Source organism: Mastacembelus armatus, chromosome 17 (assembly GCF_900324485.2).
Source record: "Mastacembelus armatus chromosome 17, fMasArm1.2, whole genome shotgun sequence".
NCBI lineage: Eukaryota > Metazoa > Chordata > Actinopteri > Synbranchiformes > Mastacembelidae > Mastacembelus > Mastacembelus armatus.
In genome coordinates, this window is record NC_046649.1 from 14875977 (window position 1) to 14902742 (window position 26766).

At 40.7% G+C, this 26766-nt stretch overlaps 1 protein-coding gene across 2 annotated transcripts in view; it reads left to right on the forward strand.

Moving 5' to 3' along the window:
* The first annotated feature begins 192 nt into the window (after positions 1–192).
* tns3 (tensin 3) overlaps positions 193–26766 on the forward strand; it is a 31902-nt gene continuing 5328 nt past the window's right edge. Inside the window, exons 1-21 of one of the 2 annotated variants that reach the window (XM_026313335.1) lie at positions 193–573; positions 6378–6545; positions 6808–6858; positions 7087–7209; positions 7519–7583; positions 8644–8727; positions 9763–9875; positions 10312–10372; positions 10522–10597; positions 10689–10818; positions 11056–11121; positions 12181–12282; positions 17300–18466; positions 21065–21222; positions 21318–21450; positions 21561–21644; positions 23757–23889; positions 24090–24646; positions 24789–24875; positions 24973–25104; positions 26400–26495. In XM_026313335.1, the coding sequence (XP_026169120.1) occupies positions 6396–6545; positions 6808–6858; positions 7087–7209; positions 7519–7583; positions 8644–8727; positions 9763–9875; positions 10312–10372; positions 10522–10597; positions 10689–10818; positions 11056–11121; positions 12181–12282; positions 17300–18466; positions 21065–21222; positions 21318–21450; positions 21561–21644; positions 23757–23889; positions 24090–24646; positions 24789–24875; positions 24973–25104; positions 26400–26495 (3568 nt within the window). In that variant the 5' untranslated portion in view covers positions 193–573; positions 6378–6395. The remainder of the gene's footprint in view (positions 574–6377; positions 6546–6807; positions 6859–7086; positions 7210–7518; positions 7584–8643; positions 8728–9762; positions 9876–10311; positions 10373–10521; positions 10598–10688; positions 10819–11055; positions 11122–12180; positions 12283–17299; positions 18467–21064; positions 21223–21317; positions 21451–21560; positions 21645–23756; positions 23890–24089; positions 24647–24788; positions 24876–24972; positions 25105–26399; positions 26496–26766) is intronic. The other variant, XM_026313336.1, reaches the window with a different exon arrangement.

Sequence of the window (26766 nt, forward strand, 5' to 3'; positions counted from 1 at the left end):
GGAAGCTACTTTTATGATCTGTCCAGTCTCAACTTATGGTGGAGTTTTTGCGGGTCCTGTCTGGGGTAGGATGGAGGAAGTGGCAGTCTGGGGCATGACAGCGGCGGAGGGAGGAGGCCACAGGGAGGGGAGGCAGCGTAGAAGAGGGAGGGAACAAGGGGAGACGGCCCCAGCGAAGCGGTGGGAGGACTAACCCATGCCAGGACTTGTGCGGCGGCTGCAGCGGCTGCCTGTACTGGAGGAAGTGTGCTGGGGGGGGGCAGCTGAGCAGCAACAGCAGCAGGACTCGCTGCGGCGGTTCAGGAACCGAGCAAGGGCTTCCATTTGATCCCAATAAATAAGGAGAGCACCGGCTCCAGCTGGGGCAAAGTGAGCTAAGAGAAGCGCCTGTGGTCAGTCTGAGAGCACAGACATTCCAGCAGAGGAGAATGAGCTGCTCTGGCTGCGCTGAGCCTCTATGACGGGCTGAGGGCTCTTTGATTCAGGACTTTATCCCGGTCTTTCTCAGGCCGACAAAGGACAGCACAGGGGGGAATAAAGAAGAATCAAAGTATTCGCTCCCAGTTTGAAAAGGTAAGGCACGGTGTCTGAACTTTTCCACGGTCAATCATTAGCAGGGCGGGTTTTCAAGTCGTTCTGGACAGTACTTTAAAAAGCAGGATTAGTCCTTCCACATACAGGAGTACCTTTCACTACCTTCCCCCTTCTCTTTAGCCCTTTGCCCAGTCACATTTCATTGAGTTTGTCCATTTATTCAAAGTGCAAAACAGGCCACTGCTCTGTATTTACTTTGGCTTTGAGTCCTGCTAAAACCTGGTGTGTGTGTGTTTGTGTGTGTGTGTGTTTGTGTGTGTGTGTGTGTGTGTGTGTGTGCGCGCGTGTGCGCGCGCGCGCGTGCTCCAGCTCTTCCAGCAGGACCCTGAAGACAGAGAAGGGAGTCATTCAAACTGAGCATGTGATGTGATGTGTGTGTTTTATGTGTGATCTGAAAGCCTTTGAATTGAACTCCCCAAAGCTTGGTCTGACATCTTTGGTTCTTTTTGCTTTCAAATGTCTTCCTCAATGAATTGTGATTTGCAGTGAATAGAATTTGGGGGTTCCTTAATTTTGAGGTCTGTCTTGTACTGCAGACCTTTTATAATGTGAAACATACGGGCCTCTTCTTGTGAAAAACTTGCAACTAGTAGTCTGTAGAGGTCCAAAAGCAACAGGCCTGTTTGGGCTCATCGGCTGATGGATAAAAAGTTGGAGACAAACAAATAGAGGGAGTATGGGTTTTTTTTTTTTTTTTCTTTGAACTACAGCTGCTGCGTGGTATTTGTGGCCTTAGGGTCTATGCTTCTTAGGCAGCCATTGTTGATGACATGTACAAGCGTCCTTACGTCACAGCAGCTACAGGCCCCTTCACCTGAACATCAGTCCCTCCCTTTCCCTGCTTGGAAGTCAGACACAAACCAGCATTTACCCTGTCCTGCACACCTTACTTTCAGTCAACACAAACCATGCAGGTTGTTCTGCAGGATTTGCAGGCGAAACTCTTTCAAGATGAGTTTTAATTATAAACCAGGCAAGACAGGAGAAACATTTTTCAACTGGCAATTATCGGTTTTGTTGATGGGTCAATGCTGAGGTCAGAGCGGTGTGAACAATGTCTGCCCCTCAAAGTAAATAAAATGTGCATCAGAAACTCGTGTTTTTTTTTTTTTTTTTTTTTGTCACTGATAACAGGCGGCAATTACTAAAGGCAGGTAGAGCAACAGATAAATGAGGATCTTGATAATGTGGTTTGGACAGGTGGTTGGCAGAAGGCTGGGGTTGTGTAATGTATGCGGAGCACTGTGATCTAACCCTGGGAGGAACAGCACTGGATGGAGCACTGGGGCATTTCTCTTTGTCACAGCAGTGCCACGGCCACTTGGCTGACATGTGTAAGCCATTAAAAAGAGAGAAGGAGACCCCGAGAAGGAGGGAGAATGAAAGCAATTAAGGGGCAAGAATGGCAAGAAAGAGGGGAAGGAAAAAGAGAGAGAATGGAAGAGCGAGAGTGGGAGCGTAATCCATTTTGGAACGCATTCCACTATGACCTTGGGAAAGAAAACGGTAATTAGGGAGTACTTTAAGAGCCTTTAAGGGTGCACAGATTTGCTCAGAGCCAGGGTTGTCATTTTTATTCCTGTCAAAATATCTCATGAAAATGTAGCACAAATACATGTTTGAGTTCCAGGGATATAAAATAAACGCACTAAAAATACTCAGCTCATGGATCTTCATGGTTCATGGCATTTTTTTTTTTTTTTTTTTTTTCAGTAGTTCTAATGCCTTTGTTTATTTCAATTCTCCAGCAACTAATGGATGTCAAAGCCACAGCGTAAACATATAGAGCCCCTGACAGGAAAGGGTCAGAACAAACTGTGGCCCTTTAAACCAGCATGTTATGCCGCTGTGGACCTGTTATCCCGCAGTATGTGCCATGCTCTGGCCAATTATGAATACAGTGGTACATTGAAGCCGATGGTATCAAAGTTATTAAATGGCTGTTAGATGTGAATGCTAAATACCGACGGGGAGCTGCAGCCAGAGGACAAGGGCAAGAAAGAAATCTGGTTATGCCACTCTTACCATCTGATGACGCGTTAAACAGGCATGAATAGTTCTTTTCATGTGCTTCGTGAACAAAAGAATTGAAGTAAGAAATGTTGCTAAATTTATGAAAAATACTTAAAGCAAAAAAAAAAAAAAAAAAAAAAGCAAAGTACTTGTTTGAAGCATTTGCCCACAGCGGCCAGACTTCCTGAAGCCTTTATGACACTTTAGGTGTTACTCAGGTTTGCAGACAAACAGCCTAGGCGATCATTAATCTGTCCAGCGTCTCCCAAGGAGGCACTAGCACACCCACCATCTGTGTAGCTGCATTTTCCATAGGTGCAAAACAGAGCCAGTTTCTACATGCTGGGTTGGATGAGCTTTATCACCCCACATTGACCCTAAGCTGTGGAGCAACAAGAGGATTCCTGGTATTTAGAAAAGTGTTTTCATGTATTAGAGATAAATATTGATGCACCCATTTTTCATTTCAGACACATAATTTCAGTTGACACAAAATGGAGGCTGCTGCCACAACATGTCATTCATAAACCTGAAGTTCGAGCCAAAAACAGCACTTAAGTTTAATTGAAAGGGAGAAGGGGTGTCTTGATTGCTTTCGTATGTGCGCAGGCTTAATATTTGTGGATGTTTTATGTTATTTAATTGGTGTAAAAACACTTAGATTCTCTAAATAATTTGCAGCCTGTGTGTTTAAATATGGGTTAATTGTTTAAGTAGATTTAGGTCTTTTATCTGATAGATCTAAAATTTAATGGTTGGAACTTCTCCCATATTTGGAGGATATTGGACATTTCTGCTTCATGTTATAAAATATGATACTTATGTGCTTTGAAGTGCTTGATTTTGGTAACAGGATTTGTCATATTTCTACATTTTAAATAGTCAGATTTTAAGAATTATCACAATAAGAATTAAAAAATATGTTAATAAAAATAATAGCTGTTTCTCAAATAATATATATTGTTCCTGAAGGTTGGATTCTTCCCTTTCTTCCTTCGTATGGCGAAGGGTATTTGTATAAACAGCAATTTTTCTACTGGACTGTGCAAATATGTAAAGCAGTCAACATGGTGATGACTGTACGGTGGAAAACATAGTCTGGAGTCTGTGGACATGTAGCAACTAATCACACACAAATAAACTTTCACATAAATAGATTTGGTTGCCGTGGCTCAACCTGGAGTCTTGCGATAGACAAGTATGCAAAGTTTTTGCCAACTGTTGTCAGCACAGTGGACTCAAAAATGAAAACAGCAATGAGGTAACTGTTCACACAGCTAGGCTGTGATTTAGCCTTTAAGGGCTGACTAGCTGATGTCTGGATTTTGAGACATTTCTGTCTGTGGTTTATGTCATGATGCCTCCTTCTTTGATCTAGTGGTTCACCTGCTTGTATAAAATGGAATATTCCATATAATGTGGGCCAGGTGAGGGGTTTGGCTCTTGAAACAGAAGTTGGCTTCATCTCAGCGTCTTGTTATGGCTTCTTACTTCGTCTTCCCGACATTTTTAGAATTCATAAATGGTTGATTAATTTATTTTCAGTGTCGTTCAGGGTAATTGAAAGAAAGGCATTTGGAGCTGGTCCGAAGTGATGGTCATGCATGTGTGAACCTGGCTGACAGCACCCACGCATCCTAGTCAAGCTCTTACCTGCAGGGGTGGGAGCTGGGGGAGCCAGACACACCCTAATCCCCCAACATCCTGACCTTAGTAAACCTGTTGCAGCTTGTTCACAGAAGATCTGGCAACCCGTTTTTGCGACTACTCTCTCTGCCTACCCCACTCCTCTACCAGCTTTGCTCTCACAGTGCCATGGGTGGGCTCGGGATTTGAGTTCCTTGGCACTGCTTATGCCTTTGTGAGCTAATGCTGCGCCTCAAACCAGGAACAAAAGCAGTCAGTGCAAATTAAAGACCAATAATCTTTAGTGCGTGCTGGGACAAGTTGTTCATGTTGGTTTGAATGATGACTAGGAGAAGTGAGAAATAATAGGGGGAAAAGAATATTGCTGCGACGCTACGCATGAAAAATTCATATAAAAAACAGCAAAGCCTCAAGTTCTCAGAAGTTTTATGATTTATTTTATTAGGAACTCTGGGGACATGTTTGACTTTTAATTAAAGTAACTAGAAGCTGTAATGGGTTAAAAAAGCAAATGCGTGTGCTCCTCGAAAGGTCAAAGAATTTCTTTTAAACTCAGGGTCGTTGTACCAAATGAATTTAGCACTCTTGGGTCACATAGAAAAAATAATTATTGGTTCGATACCCTTCCCATCTCTTATTTAGCACAGCTCCTTGACACTTCCAGAACATTACTAAGCCTTTTTCTCGTGACCCTGCCCTGGAGATATGAGAGCCAAGCTACTGACCAACGTGTTCATTAATTTCTCATTAGTCAACAGTTTTTCGTCAGAGTCTCAAGGGAAATAGACTAACTGCCCCACCATTAGTTCCAACAATCCCTGAGGACCTCTCTCCCCCCGTGCCCACCCCTTCCACCAACACACATCCACAAAAGCTCCATTTCCCTGAGTGATGACCTCTTCATACACATGGCCCCTTTCATTCCGCTCTGACGACTAGTTTAAGCTGTCGCTGCACTGTCCCTGATTTTATGGCTCCCTCTTTGCCCACCCCCTACAAAGTGTTGGCCTGTAGCCTGCAGTCACTGCAAACCTAATTGATGGGACACATTCTTGGCTGTGAATCATTTGATCACAAGCAATGTCAACCAAAAAGGATCACAATAGCTTTGGCGACTTAATGAATGTGTTTCTGTTTGTTGGCGTATGTGCTTGTGTAATGTCTGAAATAGCCAGATTGATCTTTTACAAATGCTCCTAAACTAAGACAGACAGCACTAAATAAGCCACCAATCAGAATTAAACTGAAATAAAATTCTGAATAAATAATGTAGTCATGAGACCAACATTTCCAGTTGTGAATATAATCATACTTTTTATGGGATTTTTGGAAAATGTCAGAAACGTTATGAAAACCTTAGCCACAGTTTTGTTGACTCAAAAGTCCAAAACATTAGTATTTGTTTACAATCACATAAAGACAGAGTAAGGTAGCAAACTGCCACAATTAGTAAAGTAAACACAGGTTAGAAACAAATGTTTGGCATGTTCACTTGATGAAAGATGCAAACAATTTGTTGTCAATTGATTTATTGATAAATGTATTAGTCGTGTTAGTGCTTGTGTTGGCAGCAGGAAGCAGATCTCTGGCTGACAACCAACCCAGAGAATATAGTGATGTCTAGATATCTAGATAAGAACATAAGTGTTGTGTCTGTGGGTTTTGTGTGGTGGAGGGTGGACCACTGCAGCAGGATGTTCATGGCCATGAGGTCACAGGGACACACCATCGCTCAGGGATTTACAGTAACTGGTTTCAGCTGGCATTCTTTGAAAGTTTTGGGTGTGTGTGTGTGTCATTGTGGCTTTGGTCACAAGATATTGCTGATACTCACCCATTTCATAGCACTGTGCTGTATCTCTTTTTGCAGTACAGATAAATCTTAGATGTCCTCTTTATACACACATACTGTTGACTGTTGCGCTGCAAACAGGACACCGTCTGTCATACAATCTGGGTTTGAGATCATTCGCTAAAGCTGTCTTGGACCCTTTGGACAAATTTGCTGAGGACTTTGACCATTAAATACTGACTTAAGCAAAGTCATCTGCTTAGAGTAGTAATAGTGGGAGGTAACTGAATGATATTATCCAACAGCTTCTCTGTTTTCATATTTTTAACAGGAGGTGCCAAGATTCAGGATGGAGGAGGAATATGAACTGGACCTCACTTATATCACAGAACGCGTCATCGCCATGTCCTTCCCCAGGGGTTGCTCAGAGGAGATCTACTCTCACAACCTGAAAGATGTCACACGAATGCTCAAGTCCAAGCATGCAGATAATTACCTGGTCAGTGCTTGGTCATGTGTTGCTCGCTGTGTCACCTTGAAATGTGCTGTAGACAAGTGTCAAAGTTCACACTATATTGATGTCTGGGCTGATGGGCTTTCATGAGATATTGACTAAAAGTATTGATCTCAGAGTGCTTAGTTCATCTTTTGATCATGGTAATGTTAAGAATCAGCAGTAAAGCAAAGGTGCAAGAGAAATTCTTAGTTACAGACTTCTGTGTTCTTCTTAAGTTACAGAGGTTATTGTGTGTTCTTTTTAGATTATCAACCTGTCAGAAAGAAGACAGGAGCTCTCTAAAATGAACCCTAAGGTAGGTCTATGTGATTTTCAAACCAGTGCAACATAATAAACTCAGATATTAATGTAAGTCAGTCTGTAAAAAAAACAAAACACAATGTATTTCACTTACAAAATTAATGTTTGGGTATCCCCCATGGTGTATATTATCGATTGATAATGTGTAAGGACAAATGATGTGACCGGTAGTTGTGTAAAGAGATAGTGTATCTGTTTACAGTAGTGTAATGTATTTTTGTAGACCCTGGACACAGGTTGGCCAGACCTGCATGCTCCACCTTTGGATAAGATCTGCACCATCTGTAAGGCAATGGAGAACTGGCTCAATGCTGACCCTCTACATGTGGTGGTTATACACTGCAGGGTGAGCATGTACAAGCTGTGTTGAATCAAGTTTATCATTTACTCTCTGAAAGGAAAGATTCACAGTTCATCAGGTCTGTTTTAAAATAAGACGCGGACTGTCTGTTTCATACTTAAACAGAAACCTCCTGTGTGAAATAACAAAACTGTTCTATCTTTAGCAGAAAATGTGTTTATGTAGGATCCCACCATTCAAAGTAGGAGGATGGATGAAAAACATGCATTTCTGTGGCTTAGAAAACAGAGTAAGCAATAGTTTGTGTAGTGAATCATCTCCTGTCCTCTCTCTCTCTCTTTTTTTTTTTTTTAGGGCGGCAAAGGTCGAATTGGTGTTGTCATTTCATCATTTGTGCATTTTACCGATGTATCAGCCAGGTAACCACTGCAGTGTGTCACCATTTTGACGTTATTTTTGTAAATGATGATGTCAGAATTTATCATTACACGTGTGCCCACTCACCATTGTCAGCAAGCTATAACGACAACAACAAGCCACAGCAATCCATGGAGACTCATTTTGTAGACCACAAGCAATGTCACTGCTTAACCACTTCTGATTTATTTGCCTTTTTTAAATCATGGTTAAGGTGATTCAGAAAATGAGTCAAATAAAAGTTACCTCTTTCTATTCAAAGAAAACCGCACAACTTACACTGTGAATCACCCTGTATTGAATTGCATGAATCAACTTCCAAACATGTAATAGCTTCTGGGCACGGTGTATGTTTCATGAAATCTATTCATTATGAAGGAAACTGATTCTTATTTTCTAACTATTGTCAGTCAGACAGATTCAGGGAGGCTGGTGCTTTACAGCAAACGTTTAGTGAGATGGCCTGATGTTATGACACTGCTGTAGCTCCTTCGTGCACACAGCAGTCACTGTAGCACAAGCACACATCGGCCTTCGACTTATCCAATCTCTGCTTTTCTTAGTGTTTGTGTTCAGCTGGGGGAGACTGGGCCGGTAAGGTAAATGTGAAAGACAGGGCAAAAAGAGGAGGAACCGATAGGAGAACAATGACACGGATTTACAATGGAATAGATTCAGAGGACAGCTGAGGTAGAGGGACAGCACTAGAGAAACATAGCTGAGGTGAAAAGGCTCCAGCGCCTGTTGGTTTTAGGTCTGTGTGAATAGCCGAGCTGTGCACACACTGTGGCCTCTCTCTGTCCTCCTCTCCCCCTGAGTGTTTACTTAAGGCTGTCATTCTTTTCCTCTCTGCTGGAATCCCTCGTCTCGCTGGTTACTTTCACTCTTGTCCATTATGCATATATATGTGTGTGTGTGTGTGTGTGTGTGTGTGTGTGTGTGTGTGTGCTCTCCTAATTTAAGTCAGTTACCACCATTCAATTAGAGTGCAGCAGAATGTAATCTGTCCCTTGAGTCATAATTACCTAAAGTGTTTAATGTGTCTCTCTGTCTCCCTCAAAGTGCTGATCAGGCATTGGACCGCTTTGCCATGAGGAAATATTATGATGATAAGGTGTCAGCCCTGATGACACCCTCACAGAAACGGTAAGACCCAAAACATAAGCACACCCTTCTTTATAGTAACATATATCTAACCCTGTTTCGTTGGCCTGGTGTGTTTGTTTGCCCATATCTCCCTTCAACCACATTTAAATCCAAAGACACCAGATTCAATACAAGACTTTGAGTGTCCTGGTATTGTTTTCACTGAAAAGACTTGATTATTGTATTGAAAATGGGGCCCCTTGGTGACCTGGTGTAATACTAACCCTGTGTATCACTGTGCGTCATCATCGCTCACACAGATGGCTTTTAGGCAGAAGTGATTTCTCCAGTTTGTTTTGTTATAGTCTCTCCAAGCTGACTTGTCCACCTGTTTATCTGAGATAAATCTTTACAGCAACAACATGGGTGGAAAATAAAACGTCTACATTTCTCAATACTAGTCCTGATGTGATACAAATCATATTTTTTGCAAAATATGACTGAATATTAACATTTTTTCTACACAAATCCTTTTATTATTGAACAAAAGAAGCCAAAACATCCTTCAATTTGAATGTTGTCATTAAAAATTTGTTTCAACATTTGGAAAATATGCAAATTTGCTTTCATGTTAAAAATTAAATGGGAAATTGTTACATTTGAATGCTATCTATGAAGCTTCATCCAGGAAATAGCTAGCTGTGTTTAGCACTGAGACTGAAAAGAGACCAACACAACTAGCCTGTGCCAAGGTAACAAAATCAGCCTACAGCACCTGTAACACTCACTGGTTGATATTTTATATGTTGTGTCCTGGAGTGTTGTCAATATGTTCAGCAATGTGCAGCAAAGGCTTCAGGATGTCACTGCTTGCAGCCATTGAATTATCATTAATTCCTTTAAAACCAGAAATTGCTGTTTTTTTCCACTTTGCTGCTTTTATAGATTAAACAAATTAGATAGTTTCATCAGTTATTGGAAATGAAACATCTAGCATTTGTGGAGCCTAAACTCACTCTACTGACAAGTGAAAAAGAATATTGCAACCTCTTTTGCACAGATTTTGACCACTTTTTCTGTAATTTCTCATGTCAGGTATGTCTGGATCCTCAACAGTCTTCTAAGTGGATCCATGAAGATCAATGCCTCCCCCTTATTCCTGCACTGCGTCATTATTCATGGGATACCAAACTTCGACGCCAATGGAGGTTGAACTCTTATTGTTTACCACTATACACAGCTGCAGCAGCTAGTACCACAATGGTATAAAAGAATCCAGACACAACCACATCAGAGTTGGAGCAGTAAACAAGATGGAGACTTATCTGTACTTTACATCTTTCTCTTTTTCCAATACACATGCATGCATGCTCAGACCCATAAACAGAAGAGAGAAAAACGCCTTTATAGATTCCCAGGAAAAACCATGGGAATTCATACATCTTTGCTTGTAAATTGCTGTTTTCACTAATTTTATTTCAAAGGCTTTCGTCACGGAGTTGAAATCCCCTTCTCACATCAACAGCTTATAACAATCTGAGATTCTAATCATGAATAAATTGTCTTACAGACTACCTGAAGTCATGTTATCAGTCCACTTGTATCAGTCCATTTTTAAATATTCATTCATTTATATATTTTCAGTATGTCACCCATACATCAAGGTTTACCAGGGAATGCAAGCAGTTTACTCATCTGGAATCTAGTAAGTAATTTACACATGCACTTCAAAGAATGTTAAAATACTTCACATTAATTTTCTGTTTAGCTTATTTCAATGCTTTGTTACTGCTTTCTGTAAATAGTAGTGATTGGTTCCAAACTCTGTCCTACTTTTATCTGTCTTTGTTAAAGCCATATTGGTCCAGGCCACAGAGAACATGTGTGCATCACCCTGGAGCCTGCCCAGCTTCTAAAAGGCGACATCATGGTAGGAAAACAAACAAGATAGCATTATAGATAGGCTTTATGATATCAATACTGACATAGTACTCATAAAAGGTGTGTGTTTTTATTTGCAGATTAAATGCTATCACAAAAATGACCTAACTTCCGAGCGTGAAGTTATTTTTCGGCTGCAGTTCCACACGGGAGCAGTACAGGGCTACAACCTGATGTATGAAAAGGAGGACATGGAGAATGCCAACAAAGGTAGAACTGAAAAAACATGAGAGCACGTCTGAACCTGCCAGCAGCTTACAGCAACTGATCTGCTCCACCAGCATCTGCAAGGCTCAGTCTGGACTTAATTTAGACTTGGCACTTTGAGACCAATAATCTTGTTTTCCCAAACAAGTTACATGTACTGAGAGAACCCTATTCACAAACAGCACCATTCATCTTTCTAAGTGGTCACACTCACAGCATTCCTGTTTGCTTACATTCCAGATCCCAGATTTCCAGATTATGGTAAAGTGGAGCTGGTGTTCTCCGAGGGACCAGAGAAGATACCAGGTAGATTGCTAACTCTTCAGCTTTTCCCAAATTTGCTATAGGGAAGTGTAGTTGGGAAAGCGGGCACAGGGCTTTTTTCTTCACACTGTCCTGTGCTCTGTTCCTCCCCCTCTGCCCCCTAGTGAGAAGCGATGTGGAATTCTGCAGAGGGGAAATGTAGTGTGAAGTGTGTGCTGACAGAGTAGTAAAGAAACACAGCATGTGCTGCCCCAGAGCCCGATGGGAGTGAAGCTATATTGTGTGGGTCTGTGTATGTCTGTGTGTATTTACTAAGCACATTTCCTAAATATAACAACCCTTTATGTTTCAATAACATGATAAAAAAAAAATCAGCTAGCATCAGGCTGATATGTTTGTTAGTCTTTGGATAAATGCTGGTCTGTTTGATCAAAAATGGGATATTTCCAGTCATTGTTGTCCCCCAACAATGCGATGCTGGCTTGATTTCAAAAGTATGGACAGTAAAAACTGTAAAATATTAACTTTGAAATCTGGGCGTTATTTAGCCCAGGATTTGCTGATGCTGTTTTCTAAGGAATAGTCTGCCTATTTGCTTCTTTGCTGAGAGCTAGATAAAATGATGGATATCACTCTCAAGGCTGCTTGGTAAATATGAATCTACAGCCAAGATATAATTAGTTTAGCAAAGCAAAACAACTGGAAGCACTTAGCCTGGCTCTGCAAGGTAAAAAAAAAAACTCTACCACTATCTCTGACAGTTACAGTTAACACGTTCTGATTTGTTTAATTTACAAAAAATGAAATACTATAATGACTAATTGCCTTTTCTGTAAGGACCAAGCCAGGTTACCTGTTTTTTCTACTTCTTGTCCGGGAATCATAGTATTGAGATACTATTGCACTGAAAGTATGAAATATCAAATTATTGCCCAATCCTAAGTATCTATTCAGAAATATGCTCCTCTGTCAAATCCTAACTTATGTTCCTGCAGGACCTTACAATAACATTATGATTAACAGTACTTGGTTCTACTCACTGTTTAGTGTAGAATAAAAACCCTGATATAGTACCTACAATAGTGTTATTTTTGGATCCAGGAGCCAACAGGTGGCAAAATGGGGCAGATGTTACTGTGGACTACAACACAGCAGATCCTCTGACCCGCTGGGACTCCTACCAGAACATCTGTGATGGTGAAGGTACTGTTACTACATGACTCACAAAGCTTATTATGTGTATATCATTTTAAAAAAGGGATCTGCCTAATGAATCAGAGGTTATCTGAGCAAAAATATCAGTGGCTGTTTTATGGATGGAAGATATATGCTTAGGGTGTTATTCAGGCATTAAATGTAGGTCTCCCCTCTCCTACCTTTCTCTTGCTATTACTTTTCTGGTATTCAATGTTTTCTGTTTCTCACTTACATAAACACACAGACACAAACTCTCTTTTTCTCTCAGGGGAGTAATACAGCCTTGACAGGTCCTGTGCTTCATGTTACTGTGGGAGTGCAGTGTGATTGCATTAACATGCACACACAGTCACCACTAGCTTGGTTTATGTTGCAATGGTCGGTAGCAGGAATTATTACTCAAGAGTGGGATTTAAAAGGCAGGCAGACAAGCCCTGTGGAAACAGCTTTTGTTATGGTGACGAAAGGAGATGGAAGCTACAGTTTACCTTGGTGTAAGAAATCATAAGGTTGCAGTATGGGTATGACAAGCGGTGTTTTTGTTTCTGAGCGTTGTAGTATGCAGGGAATTCTGGGTTCAAAGGAATAGCAGTTAGTTCTCAAGCGATTTCTATTTTCTTGTTCCATCAAATGAATAGGCAAGCTTTAACCATCCCACTCTCTCACACACACAGTCTCAGGCTCAGAGCCACTTTGTCAGGGCGTCCTGTCCTAGCTGTGGTTGTTGCTCTCCACTCAACCACAGAATTCACAACAACCTCCCAGAATAGAGCGACGTGGTGGTGGTTGCATTAAAACGTAGTTCCACCCTTTCCCAGTATTCATTGAGTGCTTTTATAAGCAGCTTGATTAAAATGAGCTGCCTTTTTTTGTTTTTCTTTAAAATACCACAACACGTCTTTTATGCACACCTCAGGGAATGCAATGAAAGAGCAACCACTCAAATTTAAGAATCCATCAAAGCAAAACAAAGACATCAACAAAGAAGTGATTTTATCTCTTGCTTTTACTCCAAAGCATTCATGTGGGATATTTACAACCTTGTTTTCTCATGTAAACACTACATCTCAGAGGGAAGACTGGGAGCTTTGTTGAAATTCTACATCTACTTACCACCAGGCCTCTGGAAGACTCTGAGGCTGTCACTCAAAGGCTAGTCAGGAGGAGGAAGTCTAAGAAACTTTTGCCACTGTAGTGCTAAGATTGTGAAAAGAAAACCTAATTTACTTCAATTACTTCTTCAGTCACCAGTGCAAGTGTGTGTTTATCCCTATGTGTGAATTAAAGAGTACATATTATGCCAAACTCTGTGCACCATCTTTCAGTTCAGTATCAACTTCCTATAAACCACCAAACACACTGAGGGCCATGTTTCTGGTCTTCTCCATCAGATATGCTGGTATATTTGCTACCTGGAAAACACACTCTAACTGACTTTAGAAGTACTTCTAGTGTAAATATGACCACAATAAATGCTTCTATACTAAAATACTACACAACTATACATACTCTAGTTGAAAATTATAAAGGAATGAATGACCAGCAACCTACATATAAAATATACATTTATTTATTTACAACTCTATTTATATCTCTATATTTATATCCCTATATCTATTTATAAGGGCTATTATATATTTGTGTATGAACTCTCCAAACCATAAAACTACACTTTCTGTCCGAAAAATGTCTGTGAGAAATGAACCTGTATAGCCCAGTGAAACTGTTTTGAGGAGACACAGAAATAATGTGTTCCCAATCCCAAAACACTTACGTAACAGAATGTTTGAAACATTAGTAAAGTAATTATCTAGAAGGTAATGTCAAACAGAAAGTCTCCAGCTGCTTACAGAGTCACAAGATACCACTGGTATTAGAGGCTTCCTGGTAAAAATATTATTTAGTTGAAAACTTTCTACAGTTATATTGTATAACATGCTTATTTTAGTAATTGTAATTTTTCTAAGGACCATACACTGATTTCATGTGCACTGAAAATACTTTCCCTCATATGCAAGATATTTGCATATTTTGCGTAACTTATAACTATTAGACACTGTTAGTGGAGAGTGTACACTTATCTTATGAACAAGTTGTGATTTATTGATTATAAGGTGTTACATGTCATGGTGCGTATGTATCTTTTCTACCTGCTTTACCAATGTAGCTATAAATACTAACAGAACATCTATTACTATTTATACCTACATTGGTTATCTATAGTAATATTACGCATAAATGGAAGCTATCTGGTCTGGGTTCCCACAGACCAAAGAGTCATAAACAAGGAGCCTTAAACATTGATTATTTAAATTTCCAGCAATACATGCCAAGTCCATAGACTGGCCACAAGTACATTACTGCTACTGTATGGGAGCAAATCAAATCAAAAATATCTCATGACTGTTAACATCCAAAGATTCCAACGTTACTGGTGTTTCACAAAAAGATTTAAGTTAAAGAGTTTTGAATGTTTTGCAGCTAAACTATGTAATAGGCACATCATTTTCTGTATGAGAATATTACCACCTCATACTAAGTAATAATGTAAAAAAAGATTAATTTCATATATTACGTGTTACATAAATATCAAAAATGAAACCAAAATGCATCAGTGAAGTAACGCCATAACTAACCTCATACATTATTTAGTGTCAGCAAAATAGTATATGTAGACATTTTGGACAGTTATTTTACACATATGGCACAATTTTAAATTTAACATAGCACTTCAGAGCTCAAGTGTTCTGTAACTATACACAAGATTTATAGAGTGATATCATCTACAAATTGGACATACATGTAAAAGGTTGGGTGGAAGAAAATGAGAATGATGATCATCATTATGCTTTCGAGTCATGGTTTTGGCATTCCGGAGGTGATGGATGGTAGTAAGTGAGAAGGAATGGAAAGGGTTGGGTAATTGCATGGCCATACACAACCGGACCTCCTCCTGTGATACGAGCAGCCAGAGGAACTGTTTAGGTCGTCTCACCACTCTCTGTACTTTAATTGGTGGATTATTCAGGGACTGCACATACCACATCAACCAACATTATGAATGTTGCATACTAATCGTTTGACGGATTTTGATTAGTAAAAAAGCTAAGAGCATATTTGATTAACCATTCATGGATTAATTTATGTCACTATAATTCAAGAGGTAAAACTGTTTTTTTAAAACAATTGTTGAACCCTGTAATTGAGCTTAGAGCACATCTGTTTCGTGGCGATCTCCTACATGAGGATGGCAGGCATGTAATTTCATGACACACAAGAGTGAGAGAAAAACAACTTGGCTGCCACTTTACATGAAAATTGCCAAGAGCGCCAAGTAGAAGGCAAGGATTCCTTTAATTAAACAGTGTCTTTTTACAGAGTGAAAAAGTCTGGGGCTGCAGGAATGTTGTTTTCATTCTCTGATCCTCTCCGGGCCGCCCTCTCTCTTTCAATCTTCCCCTCTTTTTCTTACCCCCTTGTCTTCCCAGTGGGGTAGTCCCCTAATTCAGGGCAAGAGGTCGGGTTACTGCTTTCCTCCACTCCGCCCCCAACCTTAAACTCCACCCTACTTGTTTACATTCCTCTGCCCTTATTTGGAGATCTCAAGGTCCCCCCCTTGCATGGAGTGCAAACACTCTCACCTTCTCTGCAGAGAAAGAAAGCGGGGCAACTTATTCGAACTCTCTTGATTTGACCCTAACCATAATCACAGCAATGTCCGCTTCTGTGTGTCTGTGTGGCCTCTTCTCTTCTTTAAGTCTTGTTTTACCAAAGATGAGGATTGTCTTGTGGGCTTACCTACGTGAGGTGTTAAAGGTAAGACTTCTTTTTTTCCCTTAAAAAAAAATAGGTGCACATGAGGGGGAGGAAAAAAGAAAGAGGCAGAATGATGACAGGGGTGACAGTAAAACTGAAATGATGGCCAGCGTTAAGGGAAAGAGGAAACATCAGTCTTAAAACCTCCTTGCACCTTGCCAGAAGGAACATTACAAGGGGGATTTGTTGGAAAACTCCCCGTGGAACTGACCTGCATTGAGGCCTGAGCTGAGGCTGCTCAAGGCCAGATGAAGGTTCCACTGGAGTGTTTGTGTGAGCCGAGAGGGCGAGCCATACATACACGAGCTGTCTTAAGAGGAGGAGAGGGAGGGGGGCCTTTTATCATGCGTGTCTGGTATTCAGGTCCCCCGGTCATAGTTTTACTGAAAGGCAGTAGATGCCGAGAGGGAGAAGTATAGGAGTCATGTTCCAGCTCTCTTTTGTTGAGGCAAAGAGAGAGTGACAAGGAAACAGCAGTTTTACTTCTGCTGCTCACGTGCATTTGGAATTCTTCTCCAGGCTTATTTCACGTAAGTCTAACAAGGCTGAACTTGAGTTTTTCTTTTGGTTTTTTTTTTTTTTTTTGTCAATCTTGTGATGGGTTTAACCTTGCCTCGCAAATTAATTGCCCTCTGTGATTTTTCTTTTACTTCTGAGGATTAACGAGATTGTTTGCACATATGTTGGGGGTCAAGGGGTAGGTAAGAGGGAGTAGGGTGGCTTAATCACAGCAGGGTGAGGAATGCAGGGGTCAGACTGAAAATCCACAGTCGTCTGTCTCTTGTAGTGGTATACAAATGACATAACATCTCTTATATTACCTGAGCATGAGGAACACCTCGTCTGGTGTGGATATCTTCATCATAACCTTCACCTAGTGGCTTCATGGGAGAGAGAGACATTGTTACAAGTTTCAAGATGCTTCAAATAAACTTTGATACGAACATCAAAAAGAGATTTAAATAGAATGTTTTAGTTATCTATATTTGTATTGTCAGGAATGTTGCCAGGTGTGATTGTTAGTCTTGAGCTTTGTCAATCACCAAATGATGGAGTTTGTGCGGTGACATGACCACATATTAACAGGGTCTTGCTTTGTCTGTGCTTGTCTGCCATATGTGTTTGTCGTGAGTCCCTGTGTCTCTGTGTGTATGTGTGCCCAACACCAGCTGACTGTATGAAGCGCTGCATCTCTTCTATTTTGCAGCACCACGTTCTCAAGGCCTAATCCAGGACAAAGCAGCTAACAAGAAGAACCCCAGTGGAGGAGAGGCCACGCTGGGTCGAGGGGCCCGCACAACTACCTCCAGCCCTGACCACAGTGACCACGCCCTCTCTGTCAGCAGTGACTCTGGCCTGTCTAGCACTTCCCTGTGGGCAGACAGACCCACACCGATCACCACTGCCACCACTACCACTGTCAAGGCTAACCAGGGCCCCAGCCAGCAGGAAAAGGTTCAGCTGAAGCGCCTACTGAGTGGCTTTGGGCTTGAGGACCCCTCACCGGAGGAAATGAATGATCAAGGCCCTAGGGTGGGCATCCAACAGATGGTCCCAGCTCAAGTGCACATCAATGGAGACACTCGTCCTAGAGAGAGGGAAACTGACATTCTGGATGATGAGGTAATTACAGGCCATGATCTCCACAGCGTGGACAGCTTAGGGACCTTGTCATCCTCCTGCCACAAGAGCAGCCAGAATTCCTTGCTGTCTGATGGCTTTGGGAGTCCTGGAGGAGAGGAGCAGCAGAACCAAAGCCAGCACCACCTTCACCATCCTGCTCCCCCTTCCATGGAGGAGTATGAGAGAGCCTATGCTGAGGCTAGAAGTGGCTTTTTGAGCTCCAGGAGCAACTCAGTTGCTTCCTCTAATCCGAGTAGTGCTCCCATGCCCAAGCAGCATGTGTACAGACAGGGAAGCTATTCCACACAGTCCTGGGTTCGCCAGCAGCAGATGGTTGCTGCACAACAGTTTAGCTATATAACGGAGAATGGAAACGATACAGAAAGGTACCCAGGGAACAAACAGGCGAGCTGTTCACCCAAAGCAGGCCTAACCGCTGACCCACAGGGCCCTACTAGAGACACAACAGTCAATGTCCTGAGAAACACAGTGCCACACAGGGAGCAAGCAACAATAAACAATAACAACAAACGAGACGAGGAGTTCAAATCTTTAACAATGGATATTGACAACTCCATTGACCAGCTCAATCAGCTGATAATGGACCTGGATCCTACATTCGTGCCAGTATCGAGCCATAGCAGCTCCACCAAGAAGAACGTCACGCACGTAAACGGCTCAGTCAGCAAATGCTCAAATGGCATCAATCTCAGATTCAACGATAATAATGCAGCAAACACACAGCAGACAGGTAAGATAGTCAGTGGTGGTGGTGATGATGTAGTGTACAGTATGAAACTAGAATTTGTCTTTTCCTAGATATGTCTAGTAAATATGGCAACTAATAAAATAATAAAGTACAACTTTAATAAATCAACTGAGAATATTTGTAAAGGTTAGTTCTCCAACAGCATCGGCTTTTCTTCACTACACATTTAACAAAGCGCACCTTCTCTCCATCTCCCAACTAGCATGTTTTAGTGGCAGAAATAGCAGGGTTCTTGCCAGGTTTTGAGATGTTTTCAGTACGTTTCTGAGGAAGGCTCTCCGTCCAGACTTGTCTGTAGAGCTATCTGACTACAGGATCAGTGCGGTACATGAAGAGAAGGAGAGGAGCTGTCATCGACCTTTCTGAACATTGCTGTCTCGCAATGTTTGATTATAGAGATTGCATACTGAGAATACAGGCAGTTATAAAACCAGGGACCTCAGAATTGTTTCCCCAACTTTTCCATGGACTGACACCTTACTGTTGGATACAAAGTTGTAAGCATAAGCATGTATAACACATACATGACTTCTTTCTTTTGTTAGTCATCTTTAATGGATGGTATCCTTATTACTCCATATGTAAAGATGCAGTCTATGATCTTGAAACACTGAAAAAGAACTTGCATAAATTACTGCTACTGCAAGCTGTAAGATTTAATGCATATTTCTAGATAACAGTATTCCACTATCTATGCTGAGTTTGTTTTACATGTAGCTACAATGGGGCTGAATTTAATCAGAAAAACAGGCAACTTTTCATTATTTTTTTTTTATCTCATAAGACTTCTGATCCTTTCTTTCCAGTGTGACAAAATCAGTTTTACAGATAATGAAGTTCAGTACATTTAACACCACAATAGTCAAACTAAGTTCAATAGCATTACCCTATTATTTTTTAGCTGAAACCCAGTGAGGCAGAGAAATGCAGAAAGCTGTCAGTGCGTGAATCACCTCCAGCGTGTATGTATGATTGCAAAGGGGCACAAGATAGGGAGGCCTGAGGAATTTCCAAACGAAGAACAAGTGAGCCCGCAGGCAAAGGTTTTTTCATTCGATTTGAAAGGCATACCTGTCTGTGCATATCATCTACACAAAAGAGCATTCCAAGAAACAAACAGCAAACAGCAAAGGCTCTGTCTTTGCAAATGCCCTGTAGTAAATAATGTATTGTTTGTTTTTCATGTAGACCTTAATTAGTTTATACTGATGATAGGATCTGTGGCTTAGATTCGTTCAGTTTTATAACATAAATTGGAGCAGAAGTTATTTATGAGTAAATTCTATTTAATAAATATTTTATGTATTCCAAATAGCTGCTTTTTGACTTTACTTTGTATTTAATACCTATGCAACTAGACAAGGTATGATTTTCCTGCTTGTACTCTTGCATGTAGCCACAATTTCTTATCATTTTCTACTAACTTTTCACCATTCTGTCAAAAATTCCCCTCTTTTCAGTTCACTTAAACACCCATTGGTGTCTTAAGGAGGTGAATTAAATGAGAAGAGATAGATGAAGCAGGAAGGTTACAGAATTTATGGAAACAATGGCTGACAGAAAGCAACTGATGAGAGGTGACAGATACTGGGGGATGATGAGGCCAAAATGAAGGCTGCTGCAGAAATGTGCTAAAACAAAAAGTTCTATTTGTATTGTGTTTAAGGTGGTCTATTTTTAAACACGATTTTGACCCCAGACCCAAAAGAACAATACAATTATTATTACGTTTTTAGGACGTTAATTTAATGTATGACACAGTCTTACTCTTGGGTATGGTTGCACGTAGTGCATAAAATTGCAATGTATACAAATTTGATATAATAATATATGTAACATTTTCATATAGATGTATATTGCAATATATAAATACAAGTTTTAGGGAATTTAAGGGTGGAAAACATACATTTTCTGGATCTGAAAAAACAGATATACAAAATCTGACACGTCTGTGATTAAAGAGAAAAAACTTGCAGTGATGCATACATGAAGGAGCAATGTCAAGTATGCATGACACAATCTGTGTCATCCATACTCATCCCTGACAAAATGAGTAATGATCCTGGGCATTAGCACTTCTGCACCATTAACATTCTTCAAGGCTGAGAGGCTGTAGCTCACTGGGAGGGTTCAAATTAACACCTTGGTGCTGATTTCCTCCCCAGCTACATACTTCGCACCCTCCAGCCCATCAACTACACCCCTGGGATTCCTCAGTTGTCCTCTGGCTATACCCTGGGGTTAGCAATGTGGTCATCTGACTTTATGGACTGACCAAAATAGAGTTGCATCAATTCCAAACATTTTACAGAAAGAAGTAATAAAAGTAGCCACCAGAGTTCAGTTGTTTACATCATCTTTTTCAACTGTATTATAGTCTGCTTTATTTCAGTTTAACAGATATATTAGTAGTATCTTAACTAAAAGAAAATACATGTACACTGTTAGAAAAATGTTATTATCCCTTTCAAGTTTTTTTTTAATGAAGTGTTTTTGTTTTTTTTTGTTTTTTAAATAAGAGATGCCTGTTAATCTGTTCATACTTGACTTGCCTGTTACTGTCCACCTGTGTGTGTCCAGCTGTCCAGTCCAGTGAGGAGCAGGTGGGTGTCACACGGAGTCTGAGTCACCAAGAAAGTGATGTCACAGATCACCCGGGCTTTTGTAATTCTGGGTGGAGTGGGGCAGAAGAATACAAAAGCCAGCGGACGTACTCTCCCTGTGTGCCGCAGTCCCAGGTAAATGCAGCATCTGTGCAGCTGTGCAGTGCTTGTATGAATATGTCATGAAATACTATACAGAATACTATATATTTTGTGTGTGTGTTTTCCAGCATCCCATGCTGTACAGGAGTGACAGTGCTGACTACAGGGCCCAAAGCCTGGACATGGACAGTGCAATTGAGTCCAGGAGTGACATGACTCCACCTACTCCCTCCTTCCCCATCTCTCCACCTACACCTTATGGTAAATGCAATTTCTTTTGTTGGTGTAATTATTTTTGGATGCATTTCGAACCATCTATTATCGCTACGTCTAATCCAATGCCCTTGCCTTTGTTTTCTTTCTGTTTTCAGTGAAAAATATGTCAGAACTGATTCACCCCAGGCAAATGCCATCTCTTGGTATGCAGTCTTATGGAGGCTACAGAACAGACCATGGTAGGTTCAGATCTCATCAAAATATGACCAGAATTCATTATTACAGGAAAATGGAGCATCACATGAAGCTGTTATGAAAATTCTTCAGTCTAAAAGAAAAAAGTAAGCTTTCTTGGTGACACAGAACTCAGCAGAATAGATGCTGGAAAACAGACCAGCAGTATATAAAAACAATTGTAATTCTAATTTGACAGCATGTATTTAAAGTAGAGAAATGTCATTCCATTGTGATCTAAAAATACAGACATTTTTCTAAGACTGTGGATTTGAGGCACCTCATTAGAGGAAGTTAAACAGATGACTGAACTGCTATGAAGAACAAAAATCTTTAAGACCACTTTGTTTGTGGAAACATATTTTACATTGCCCTTATTCTTCTTTTAATTTACTTGTGTTTTCCCTCTGAACCAATTAAAGATAGTGAGTGACACAGACACAGAGTGAATGGGAGTTCTTCTGTCCCGTCTGCCCACTGAATGCCTGTTTGGGTCCGCTGTCTCATTACAACAGAATTATTTCAGGTCCCTCTCGCTTTACTTAATAATGGTGACATTGTTGTTTGTGGCATTTTAGTGTTTTTTTTGTTTGTTTTTTTTTAGACAGGGACCGAAAACAAAGACGTCTCATAAATGCAAAAGCAGGGAGATTCCTAACCAGTCTTTGCCCTTTTTGTTTGGTTTTTTAGAGAATGTCTGTGTGGTCACAGCTCAGAGAGGAGACTGTTTTAGACATAGCAGTGTTGTTTTTTTTTAAAATTAAAACTAAGGCCTTTTTGTTTCTTTTTGTGTGGATGTTTTGTTTTGTTTTTTTTTTTTCTCTGTGGTGTTTATCTGAGCTGGAACACACCCTGGCTGTAAGATTGTTCAGAGAGGGGAAAAAGTTGTGCTTTTATAGAACTCTGTAAAAACAGCATTTGTGGACTTGGATATAAATTCCAAATTCATGTTTTTCCTTCTATTGTTAACTCAATATTAATCACAGAACTATCATCTCTCTCTCTGAAGCATTTTACGTCAGGAACAAACCCACATATGGATAAAGTTTCCATGAACCTAACTTGTATTTTCATTTTCATTTTACTGTGACTCGTACTGACTTGTTTTCCTAGAGATCCACAGTATGTCTAAAGGTAGTATGGCCTGGAAGCAGTGCCTGTGCTGTGCTTCTTTCTACCTGATACTTCCAGGCAAGAATCACCACATTTAGTCATGCACCATCTCCATGGTGACTGTAGGACAGGAAGCATGACCCAAAGAAATTTTATTCCCCAATGAAAGTGTCTTTGTGTGTACACAGAATGAAACAAGAACAGGAAGAAACCAGCACCAAGAAACAAGGAATAAACCAACAGTTCATTCAGCTTTGCACCTCTTACTAAAAGTAACCCAGAGAAAACATGGGCTTTTGAATATAGGGCTGTCCGTGGCGCCAGACTATAACTGATTCTGATGATACTTTTTCATAACTGTGTCAAAGGCATTTTAATTTCTAGCTGCAGTCTGATTTGTGGACTCTGTGGGTTGTGGCATGCGTGACTGATTGGTTTTATATTGACTGACGGTTGGGTTCAGGCCACGTGGACTTTTTTAAATTTAATTTCAATTCCAATATTGATAGTTTGTTACTTTAAGGAACCAAGAACTCTTTCCTGAGGGATATTTTCCATTTTCTGTGGCCATTTTTTTGAGTCCTGCTTGTTACAGTTTGTTGCTTTTTTTTTTTTCCTTAAATTTATTTAGAATTTCAATGTCCATATAGGCTACTGTACATACCCATAGGCACATATTGTACACACTTATAGTTTTTGTAGCTTTAAAATTTTATTCCACTTAGTATTTGTTTTAATATTTTTAATTCCTTATTTATCTCATATCTTGGGTACTTTTGGCACTCTGCTGTGTATTTGTATTTGCTGTTGAAACAATGCAATTTCCCCATTGTGGGACAAATAAAAGTTTTGTTATCTTATCTTAGAATTCCCCTTATGTTTTAGAATAAGTGTATTTATATATTTTTGTTCATCTTTGCACCATTTAAAACAAAAGCAGCTCTAATCTAACGGTGAATGTGTACTTGAATCAGTCTAAATATTTCAATTTCTCGCTCCTACAGAGCCCCGAGGATACTCAGAGATGATCAGTCATGTTGGAGTTGAAGCTTTGCCAGACTCCTCCATCAACTGCCACAGGACACTAACTACTACACACTCTGCCTCCATTGCTGGGACCCTTCAGCAATCAGACAGGTAAAGATGAGACTAATACAAAAACCTAAAGCAACATTAACCATTTTTACCACTGAAAAGCGACACGTAATAATTAGTGTGAATTCTCAGCTACAGCAATAGCAGTTTTTTCATATTAATTTAAAGTCTACAAATCTTTATGGAAGTAACATAATTTGCTATATATGTTTATGACCTTTTTTTTTTTTTCTTAACTAAAGCTCATCTGTGAACCAGTCCTGGCCAGAGCATCCCATCCTGAGCCGCCACTCCTCTCTAGGTAGCTACACCTCTGTCAGACAACCACCACCACACTCAATGTCACTGGACTATGGCCACCATTCCCCTCCTCTGCACCACACCCATATCCACCCTGCCCCCAACGCCCACAGCTCTCCTCGAAGCAGCCAGCGGAGCCGTATGGTTCACTACGCTTTAAGCCGCAGTCCTGCTCAGAGCTTTGATGAGCAGGAAGACTCTGGTCTTGGCTACAGCACTGACTGTCCAAATTCCACTTCTTCTGTACTGGGAAATGGAGGCATGGACAGGGATCTTTTGAACGGCATTGATGGGCAGAATCAGTCTCGGATGCAGCCCCCACTTCTGCCTGAGAAGAAGAGGGCTTCGGATGGGGAGCGGGAGCATTCGCTGGGAACAGCATCTCCAGCCCTCAGTGGGTTCTCGAGCCCCCACAGTGGCAGCTCCCTGAGTATTCCCTTCCCCAATGTCTTACCTGACTTGTCAGTTCAGATGCCAGGCATGGCCTCACCTCTGCCAGGTATGTTAAGGTCTCCTAGAGAAGCTAATAATCTTACTGGTTTCAGTTAGTTCATTAGCACACACACACACACACACACACACACATTCATACATATGAATGGTGCTATAGCAGTTTTAGCTAATTATTTTGTGTTTTCCAGATGTTCTTGCAAGCAAGCAGGTTACAGTAAAATTTGTGCAGGACACATCAAAATTCTGGTACAAACCAGATATCTCAAGGGATCAAGGTTGGTTTCCACTATCTGCTTTTGTTCCAAAGAAATAAAAGAAAAGAAACATTTCTGCAGACCTTTAGAGCAGCTTCCCATGTTTCTCTTCCCTCAGCCATCTCAATCCTGAAAGACAAGGAGCCTGGTTGCTTCATTGTAAGGGACAGTCACTCCTTCAAAGGGGCCTATGGACTGGCAATGAAGGTGGCCACACCCCCACCCTCCGTTCTCCAACAGACCAAGAAAGGTACAATACATGTGGATGAGGATTGAAAAAAAGAATAGTAGAAACAGTTTAAGCACGAACTTTGTCCAAAGTGAAAAATATTCCTACCTATACTTCTAAAGTTTTTTTCCCATCTTTAAATCTTTATGCTAATCTAACAACATCCTTCATTTTCGTATTTAATGCACAGAACTGGTATGTTCATCTGATTCTCAGAAAAGAATAAAATATGTATTAAATGTGTTTGTCCTTAAATGCTGAGAGGTGTTCTTTCAATTTTCACAGTAAAGATTTTTAGGGATTGCTTTACTAGAATTCATGTGAATCATACATCACTGAATCCCACACAAAGCCAGCTACAGTTACAGCCCACTGTACTCACCTTTTTACTGGAATATGAGAGTACCCTCCTCTGTTTATGTGTAAGAGCTCTTCACTGTGTTTTTCTCCTGGGCATCATCATGATGAAGCCAATCAGCCCCCTACTGCCTGATAGTCTTAGGTGTACAGCTAATGTTTCATTCCATAACAAAAGATGTGCTGGGTCCAAAAGCCTGATCCCAGGGCCTTTTCCTGGGAAGCTCCATGTCCCACATAACATTCTCTGGCCATGGTTCAGTATGAAAACAAAGGCTGATTGAGGGATGGTAGAGATACACACAGCATGTTATCTTATTCATAAAATGGCCATAGAACATTTGATCTTACACAATGCATGACACAAACAACTTGGACTAGTTATAAAGTATATTTTATAAAAGAAAAACAACAACATGAGGGAACAAAGAATATCTTTATACCCATTTCTACCAGCCCACCACAGCTTTCAGCCCTTTCATTTTATCCCGTACTCAGACCCATCCTTTTGTTTGCTTTCACCTCTCTGCAGTCCAAGGGCACCTGTGGTGACATCATGACACGGTCCATCTCCACACTTTCAGCTTAGGGCATTGTGGTTTCTTATAAGTGTGAAACCCAACCCACCTTAAGGAGCGGGCCTTTCTCCAAGCCTTTGTGTTGAGACATTCCTCACGTAGACTCCTCCTGCCCCCTCAGAGACACTTCTGTTGAATCATAATCCCATTAATCTCTTGAGAGATTGAATGTAGCAATTTAATATGTTTTATGTAACTCTTCAAGGCTGGGAAATTACGTGTTGTACTGAGATAAATGCTTGTAGCTGTTATTTAGGTTGCTGTAAATCTATGTTATCAAACAGAGGACAATTTTGCTCGAACAGACCACAGACTGTTGTGATCAACCTAATCTTTCTCATATCTCTTTCTGCATCTTCCATCTCTACTTTTGTCTAACAGGAGGTGATCTGTCCAATGAATTAGTGCGCCACTTCCTGATTGAGTGTACACAGAAAGGGGTTCGGTTGAAGGGTTGCCCCAATGAGCCCTATTTTGGTGAGTGCCTGCTCTGTTAAAACCTTGTGCCTACAACAGCAACAGTTCTGGGTTGTCTGGCTACACTGCACCACAGCATTCATGTACAACACTGTCCTCTACTGGGCTGTGGTGTATGTTACCAGTAGCTACTGTTGGGTAACTGAGTAACTGTATCCTAACTGTATCCTTAGCTGGCTGTTTCATGTTGTTGATGTTTTTGTGTGGAGACTTTTAAATTTGATGTGCCTGAGCGATTACATGAATGGTTAATTAAATAAGCAGGTTTGTC